The sequence below is a fragment of the Palaemon carinicauda genome, chromosome 2, assembly GCF_036898095.1.
Source record: "Palaemon carinicauda isolate YSFRI2023 chromosome 2, ASM3689809v2, whole genome shotgun sequence".
Taxonomy (NCBI): domain Eukaryota; kingdom Metazoa; phylum Arthropoda; class Malacostraca; order Decapoda; family Palaemonidae; genus Palaemon; species Palaemon carinicauda.
In genome coordinates, this window is record NC_090726.1 from 17,265,848 (window position 1) to 17,275,847 (window position 10,000).

General features: G+C 32.8%; 1 protein-coding gene across 1 annotated transcript in view; it reads left to right on the top strand.

Annotated features, from left to right (window-relative positions):
* LOC137615316 (leucine-rich repeats and immunoglobulin-like domains protein 2) overlaps nt 1-10,000 on the top strand; it is a 75,648-nt gene that overhangs the window by 62,010 nt on the left and 3,638 nt on the right. The window contains exons 2-3 of the mRNA XM_068345085.1: nt 1,084-1,233; nt 7,829-7,971. Coding sequence (XP_068201186.1) covers nt 1,084-1,233; nt 7,829-7,971 — 293 coding nt within the window. The remainder of the gene's footprint in view (nt 1-1,083; nt 1,234-7,828; nt 7,972-10,000) is intronic.

Here is a 10,000-nt window from a genome sequence, read left to right on the forward strand (position 1 = left end):
AAAGAAGGGTGTATTTGTGGTTGATTCACATATGATTAATTTCAAAATTCTTATGTACCAGTTTTTTAATTACATATTCTATGGCAGTATAAAAATTATTAGTTCGTACAATCGAATATATATATATATATATATATATATATGTGTGCGTGTGTGTGTGTGTATGTGTGTGTGTATGTGTGTTTTATATTATTCTCTATTGGACCCCTTGGTCTTAAAGCCTCCAGCTTTTCCCAGTGGGGTTGTGACTTAGCTAATAATAATAATAATAATAATAATAATAATCTATACTCTTTCAGCCCTGTTCCTTTACGTATAGAGTCGATATTTTCAACACTCATGAAAGGAAGGTAGCATCTCTCCGATAAAAAAGAAAACTCCATATATTTGCCCAATTTAATATTTTTTGCCGAAGCAATTATCCTGCAGAACTTTTTCTCACGTGAATCTTTGGCCTAATCTAGAATATATGAGACAGGGATTTATACTTCAACATAAAGGTTTAAAAAAAAAAAAAATCTATCAATGGTTGATAATGGGAAACTTTAACATTGATTATCTAATAAATGGAAGAGTTTTCACAAAGCTGTAATGTATCTCTTGTCTGATTTTACTAGATCCCCTTCGTTCGACAATGCTTATGATTCCACAAGCTCAACAAGTTTGACGTAATATATTCAGATATCATTTCTTACTCATGGAGTCAACTCGCTCCTTCAGAAAATCTAGATTCTCAAACTCCGTTGGTTTAAAGGTTTAAAGGTCGGTCATTAATGGCAGGGGCAAAGGATTGTGATATTGCTCTATCGAGCAGGACAATGCTCTAAGCATATACACATATGTTCAGTGCCCATGCCTCCTCTCCACCCAAGCTAGGACCTAGGAGGGCCAGACAATAGTTATAGCTGCTGATGACTATAGGCTCTCCTTAGCCTAAAAGGATGGTGAGGTGGCAGAGGCCAAATAGACAAACGAGTTTGAGCTGGAATAGAACCCCAGTCTGGCATTCACCTGTCAGTGACGTTACTGCATCGGTCAACACAATTGGCACTGGATTTGATTCATATCGAACCCCCGTTCTAGGTACCACCCTTTCCACCATGTTACACTATGGCATTGCTGTATCAGCATTTTCTCAGCAACAAAACAACGTTGTCACTTCCACCCAGACCATCATTACGTACGCTCCAAATTCCACCGTTGTAGCAAAGCCGATGTCATGTCGTCGAGGCTGTACTCTCTCTTGCTACGCAGTTTAAATTGTGAAGTTATTCGCCCTTTCAGAATAACTAGAGTTCAAAAGTACTTTCGTCCCCAATGTCAGTGCCTCCGGAGCGTTGTCATTTCCCACAACAGTTTGCAGTGTAGTTGGGCCATTGTTCTATTTGCTTATATACTTCCGTCTAGATGTTTCATGCGTTACCAATTTGAGGTACACCTTCAAGTATATGATTATTTGTGGCATCAAACATATTCATCAATTAATATTCATGAATAAGAGCATTGGTAGATTTTTTTCTTATCTATTCAAATGAAATAACTCGTTATATAATCAGCCAATTTCTAAATCTATGATATAAGATAGATATCTCTATGTGAAGCATCCACTTCCAAACAATCATTTGTGCTAACGTATTCAATAGAGGGAATTTCAGTGAATGGTATTATCTTGTCTTAAACGCAAGAAACCTTTATGGGTTGTAATGGAGTATTGAAAACGTACCTGCCTGCCAGTCTGCCAGACTGGGGTTCAAGTCCCCCTTCAGCAGGATAGTTTCTTGTAGTGTCTGTAACCTCTCCATTCTTGTGAGCTAAGGATGTGGGTTTGAGGGTCTACTTGCTGAGTCTTCAGCAGCCATTGCCCGACCCTCTTTGTCATAGCTTGTTAATCCTGTTAATCGAAGAAAGGTAAAATTCTATAACATCAGACAGTCCAAATAAATTACTCTTTTTATACTCGGATAATCTTTGTTAATTTAATCAATAATTTTCCGGTCTTTATTTCGAACAAATTAAGGTTAGGATAACATTACTGTTTTATTAATTCCTTCTTTATAAATTTAGATACAGTTCTAACTGCAAAAATGCGGAGTGAACATGATGCGAGAAGAGTTCTTATTACAAAATACTGTACCTAGTCTTACTCTGTTGATAGTTTTTCTTTTGTATTGTGAACGGTAAGTATATAGCGTTTAATATAAGTCTGTTTTTATTTTTACGGAAAAGACGCCTTTCGTTTCTAAAACAATGGAGAATCTACCTTCATTCAAAAATATTGTTGTTGTTGACAACGCTAATATCCTCCCCTTTTATTATTATATGTTTTACCAGAGACTTACTTCCTTCCCCTACAATTCATATTTCCAAGCCGTCAGTAATTTTTGTCAGGCACCAACCTTGGTCAGGATTGCCAGGTTTTCTAAGTGAAAAAAGGCCAACTTCTAATCAAAAGCAGCTTGAAAAGGCCAACCCATTAGTATACTATAAGGCCAAAAATATAGCATTTGAGGTCAACCTGTTTTCATGATATTACTAAAAGCCAACCATTTTAAAAAGGGACAAATTTTAGGTTTTTGGCCTGAAAAAGGCCCACCTGGCAACCCTGTAAGTTGGCCTACCCATTCATATGCAAATGACTGTCCCTCTCGACAAATAGCCGTCCTTTTGTTCCTGACTGCCCTTTGAAACTTGTCGCTTTTGCCCTATCGTTTTGTAGGTTATCAATTAGAGGTTTGACTCACCAGACGTGTACCGTGGAAGAATTCTAAGGCTAAGAGAGTTAGCCAATATATATATATATATATATATATATATATATACTGTATATACTGTATAATTGTGTGTGCGAGTTTTCTAATCGAGGGATGTATCTTCTCAAACTATAAAAGCAAAACATCGAAATAGTCGATTGATTAACAAACAAAACATCATCTCTACATCGACAAAGAAGCTATTTAAAGAAGACACGTTGCCTTAAATGTCATTTAAAGCCGATGGAGATACTCTTTTCAGCCTAAATCTCCCAATCGCAATGTTTGTTCATGTATACTTTTGGTTCTAACCTAACTCCATTTATTCCCCCGATGATTTTCATGTGCTACAGAGTTTTTTGAAGTAATATATATTATTTTAAATATCTATTTAGAAAGACGTCAATGGCAGTCAATTTTCTCCATTTATTCCCTTGAGCATTACCTTGTGCTACACAGATATTTGAACGAATATATATTACTGTAAAAAATCTTTTTGGAAAGAAGTCAATGGCAACCCATTTTTTTTTAGGAAACTTACATGTATCCTAAATATTTATATTGTCTTTTGAGTTTACAATTATTTTTTTTATCTACCATTGGTTTCAGGAGCAGTTCATATATTGTACGACAAATCTCTGTAATCTATATAAACATATACTTCATTTTTACTAACTATTATCATCGATGGTGACTCATGAAATAATTCGGCTGTTAAATGAAATAAATAAATTTTGCCTGATCATATAGCTAAGTTAATGATAACCTAATAATTCTTACTTTTTACTAAATGACTTATATACATTGGTGCACTATGATTCAAACTATACGTATACAATTTTATCTCTTGAAATTATCCTTATAACTTTCCCGGAAAACATTTGATTTATTGATATAAAACAATAACCAAAATTAAAAAGAAAAAAAAAGAAAAAAATCAATCTCTTTAAAAAAAAAAAAAAAAAAAAAAAAAAAAAAACTTTAAAGGAGAAAAGCTATTTCTTGAAACTGTTGACTGATATTCCTTTTCACATGACCGGTATTTGAAAAAAAATATTTAACCATGTTTGCAATCTATCAGAAAACTTTAGTTTTTTATTTTAAACCTAGAAAGTTGGTGTGAAAAAAATATATATTTTATCATTTCAAGTATGGCTTTTATAATTGAAAAACAGTCGAGTTTATTTGACTTTACTGCATATTATTACCGTCTTTTATTGTCTGCTAGAAAATGACACCAATGTTCTGAAAATTTATGATTCTTATTTAAACATATATTTTAAGAGATGGTCATGATCCAGTCAACTGCCGTAGGATAGACTTAATTAATACGTTAATAAATATCCTTAACTACTCAGCTTTATTCATGCATGTGTTCTCTTGAAGTCAGCTGCATGTCTTTTCAATTTTCGCCAATGTAAGTATTCCTATGAGCATTCTAAAATGACAAGGATACACAAATAAAGTCAGTTCATCAGATGGTCATCTTACATTAAAGCTATAATTAACATTCCCATAAATGCCAGAAGTAATACAAGCACTTGGAGGGTGGACAATTACTTCCTGTCAGCCAGATTGCAAACGGAATACAATTGACACTTGTGTTACCTCTGAGTTGTATCTCGTTACATAACAGACAATCTTGACAATCGCTTTGAATTTCCACCTGTTCAAATCTATCTTTTAATTTGGTTTGCGGGAATATTATTGTGATTTATTATATAAGATTTGTAGATGCGTTTAGGATATTATATTATGGCACCTTTATGTTTTTGCAATCCACGTTCAGTTATTGTATATATATCAATCATATTTTTACTACTACTTTTTTCTTATTAAGGGACTGATAACAATAATAATAATAATAATAATAATAATAATAATAATAATAATAATAATAATAATAATAATAATAATAATAATCTAAAATCTGAAGGAGTGTTGTATGTATCACACCATTTAGTAAAAAAGGGTGTTATACTTTTATAAATTGATAAAGTAAAATGGTTTCTTATATCCTAATAATACTCATTTTGTCGAAGTACCTACAATATTCCTGCGTATTGTATCAGAAAAAAATTACAGCTTTAGAATTCTAAAGAGCAGAGTCTTTTTCAGCAATTGAATGCCAAAAAATGTATATTACCACATTTTCAAACTCGATACTATAAGTTTTCGAGTATCAGTTACTCATATTTGATTCACTTCGAAGACGAGTTGAGAAATAATGGCTTGAAAGTATTCAAGATGTAAAACGTATAAACGAAAAAAAGGATATACTTTTAAATTATATTTGAACTAGAGTTTAAAACTTTTAGAAGATGAGTTAGAACTTCTTAGGCTCTCAAATAATTGCAAGAGAAAAAAAAAAACTTTTCGTGTTTTATAAACTCGGCGAGTTATTTCTCATTTTATATTGATCGTTAATGGGAGAAACTTTTGCTTTGGGGACAATTATTACGAACCCGTCAGGTCATTGTGACACAAATTAAGAGAAAAAAAAATATTAGAATAATATATGAGGGTACATTTCAGGTCATTGTGACCTAAATTTTGAAAAATTATTAGATAAATATATACGAACATAATTTCGAGAACTGGGGTAGGAAATTATTACTTTGTTAATAGTATTTAAGAGATGAATTTTAAATATGATATCTGGAAGTTTCTAATATGGAAATAGGTTTCTGATAATTATTCTTAAACTTTGAAATGAATGTCATAGGTATAATAAAAGAAAATATATATTACTGGTATTCTGATAATAATTATTAGGGTAAGGTCAATAGGAATGAAAAAGACCTTATGAGCAAACATAGAGCATATATGTGTGTATATAATATAATATATATATATATATATATATATATATATATATGAAAAATTAGATTTAAAAACACTTATTACATTACCTCTTTTCACTTCCTCATGTAGGAAACTCAATGATGTATGATGACACTAGAAAAAATAATGTTAATTCTTTTTTTTATCATATATAATTTATTTTTTCTATCTGGTTATCTCTCCCCTTAATATAAAATTAGGCTTTATTTCGTAATGAAACAGTAAGTCCTGCAATAATTAGAAAACGTTTCAAATTAGCCGTTTACACATGTTTTTCTTGCTCATAATCAACAATAATTTCTAAATTCATGTAAAAATTTTGTGTCTACCATGTCATATACTTGATAGAATTTTGAAAGAGAGAGAGAGAGAGAGAGAGAGAGAGAGAGAGAGAGAGAATAGGGGGTCTGAGTTTGATTCCGCGGTTATATACTTGATAAATTGAATTTTGGGAGAGAGACAGAGAGAGGGGGGACTAAGTTTGATTCTCATATACATGATTAATTGAGAGAGAGAGAGAGAGAGAGAGAGAGAGAGAGAGAGAGAGAGAGAATCGGGGGTCTGAGTTTGATTCCCATGTTATACACTTAATAAATAGAATTTTGAGAGAGAGAGAGAGAGAGAGAGAGAGAGAGAGAGAGAACAGGTCATCTGAGTTTGATTCCCATGTCATATACTTGATAAATTGAATTTAGAGAGAGAGAGAGAGAGAGAGAGAGAGAGAGAGAGAGAGAGAGAATAAGGGGTCTAAGTTTGATTAACATATATGCCTGATTAATTGAATTTTTAGAGAGAGAGAGAGAGAGAGAGAGAGAGAGAGAGAGAGAGAGAGAGAGAATAAGGGGTCTAAGTTTGATTAACATATATGCCTGATTAATTGAATTTTTAGAGAGAGAGAGAGAGAGAGAGAGAGAGAGAGAGAGAGAATAAGGGGTCTGTGGGATATCATGGTTAACACCATTAATAAGACAGACTGAGATCGAGAGAAACAATTAAAAATTTTTTTTCCCTTTTAATTATACTCACTAACAATGAAAATAAACCTCACTTAAGAATCTTGCTCTAATCAAAACTTTCCTCTCCTTTCCAGCTGGACTGACTTTCCCAGGCCAAGCGATGACTAGTTGGACGAAAGTTCTGTTTCCCTGAACACTCCTCGCGGACCTGGCTATTGCCAGTCTTACAGGACGAGCATTGGAATGAAACTGGATGAACGTCGAGGCCTCCCTGCTGGATTCAAGACGTCTCCTTGAAGTCTACATTTGACTTCAAGTCTCTTTAAAAAAAAAAAAAAATTCTACTCGCGAGGACTCTTTCTGGGTTTCGCTAATTTGTAAAGGATTTTATTTATTTCCGACTCTGTACTCTTTGCGAGGGTACAAACTTTAGCATTTTAATATTTTGCATTACTTTCCAAATATATTAAACTGTTCGTATATTCTTATGGGTGTAGATTGAATGTTATTTATTTGCAATTAATCCACATATAACTGATATCTATACGGGAAAAGTATTGGATGATATGAGATCGTTGTTCCAAGATTTTATTGAAAATATAATCCTTTCTCTGATAGATTATAAACATTGAAATAATATTAGCAGATTCCTTTTTAAAACTGGAAAAATATTATATATTGAAAAAAAAATAGAGTAATATCTAATATCAAGCATCTATCTGGTGAATCATAAGTGTACATTGTTATAGAAACATTTTTACGTTATTCAAAAGTGAAACAGTTAATGGATATTAATTTTCTGTTTGTGAGTATCACATAAAATTCTTCAATTATCAATTTTATGAATACTGAAAATAAAAAAGCTATTGAAGTTTGTTGGTTAACGGGCGTGAAAAGTTGTCGGAATATCCATGGTGAAACTGAAAGTAGAAAAATACATTCAACATAGGTGAAAAACATGGACGCTGACGTTACCGAAATCTCTAGATATTACAACATTTTGATATCTAAAGGAAAGAAATTTTATGCCAAGTGAAATTCATACAGTTTGTTTAAAAGATGAAATATTATTTGTTAATTGATTAATAGAATCAGGTGATTAAAATCGGGCGACATGGCCAATGTTTCTCTAATAATAATAATAATAATAATAATAATAATAATAATAATAATAATAATAATAATAATAATAATAATAATAATAATAATAACATTTTGATAGCGTAGCATCCATAGAAACAATGACTACTATAATTGACCCTTGCTTATATTTTTCAGGTCACGTTATCTTGGGAGCAGCTTTAGGTACCGGTCTCTACATGGGACCCTATTTTCCAACTCCACAGACAAGAAACATCACAGTCCATACAAATGCCGTGGCATATTTGCCCTGTGCTGTTAAACAGTTAGGAGATAAATCGGTAAGAAACATTAAAGTCTATTGAAACATCTCGTACTGTTTGCCCTTCAAACAAAGGGATACATTGTTGAGAAACATCAGTGTTCATTCAATATCTCGGATTATTTGCCCTTTAAATAAAAAAAGGATTAAATCGGTACACTGTTAAAGAACCGTAATTTTAATCAGAAATTCTCCCTAAAAATATACTTTTCCAGAACGTATTTCAGTAATATACAGGCAACCGTAATTTTACCATACTTTGTTATCATCTTTCATGGTTTGGTGACCGTAATAACACTCCTTTACGTCAATATGTCCGTTTTTGAAATGTTAAATGTCTAGCAACCTTCATTTCAGAATTTTAACATTTCTTTACAGCAAATTTTGAACAGTGTAAGAAACATTTAATCCATTAAAAACATTACGCATTGCTAGTACTTCAAACAAATGGACAAATAGATAAGAAACATCAAAACTTATTAAGTATCTCAGATTAAGTGCCCTTCAAAAAGAGGTATAAATTGATAATAAACACCAGAATTGATTAAACACCTACGTTTGCTTGGCTTTAAAACAATAAAGGAATAAATCGCTGAGAAACATCAGAGTACAATAAAAACATCTCGTCTTGCTAGCCCATCAAACGAAAGAATAAATCAGTGAAAAACATCATAGTCCATTAAAAACATCTTGAATACTTGCCCATTGAACAAAGTCATAAATTAGTAAGATACATCATAGTAAATTAAACATCTATGATTAATTTGCCTTCAAAAAAATAATGAAATAAATCCGGAAGAAACGTCAGAGAATATTGGAAGCATCTCAGATTATTTGCCCATCAAACAAAAAAGTCGTAAACCAGTAAGAAAAACAGAGTCCATTAAACTTCTCGGATTACTTGGACTTTATAAAATAAATGGACAAATCAGTAAAATATAACTAGTTGACCGAAGCGCAGTAACATAATTGTCATGGGCTGCCAAACACCTAAGGGGAAAATGATAAAAACATTATAAGATATTTGATTGTGGTGTCAAACAATTGAAAGGTGAATAGGAGAGAAACATTATGGCTCATTGAATTTGAGAAGCATAATTACATTGCACAATCAAATAATAGGGGAATAATAGGATATGAGGCTTCAGAGTTTATCAAAATAATCTATAATTTGCTGTTAAGAGAGTTTAGATAACTCGCTTGAAATTCTGTAGTTGAACAAAATGTAACTGAACAGCCTATTTGCTAGTAAAAGGTTATGAGAAGTAACTCTAAGAAACATAAGATGTCCTCGTGAAATACTTTCGTTGTCAAACAACAAAGTAGATAATTGGTAATAAACCCAAAAATATATGAAAATAAAGTAATCAAATTCTCTTGCGCTAACGAACAATTACGGATCAAATCAGTAAGAAACATCAGATCTCATTAAAATCATCATTGAATATTCGGCTCCCGCTCTCGAATATTTAAGGGATAACTGCAGCAGTATAATTTCCTTGTTTTCCCAAACGCTTTAGAGTTAAGTCGCTATGAAATCTAGAAATTCGTGGAAATACAAGTGTCATTGACCGAAACTATCAACCTATTAAGAGGCACATCCCTAGGAGTTGATTATAATATTATCATCGTATCCAAATTGTGCTCTCTTATATCGAGAAATGCAATAATAAAAGATGTCCTAGTTCGTCAAAATCCCGATATATACATGCCCTTGGATGTCAAAGAATCAGCAACGGTTGTGATGGCCTGTTGGTAGCACCCTTGCCTAGTGATTGCAAGACTGGGGTTCGAGGTCCGCTGAAACTCGTAAGTTCATTTGGTCGCTGCAACCTCACAATCCCAGTGAGCTAAGAATGGGGCGTTTGGTGGAGCCTATGAGTCATTTGCAGCCATTGCCCGGCCCTAGCTTGGGTAGAGAAGGGGGTTGGGCACTGATCATGTGTAATATGGTCAGTCTCTAGGGCATTGTCCTGCTTGATGGGGCAATGGCAATTCCCCTTACCTCTGCCATTCATGAGCGGCCTTTACAACTTTAAACTGAATAG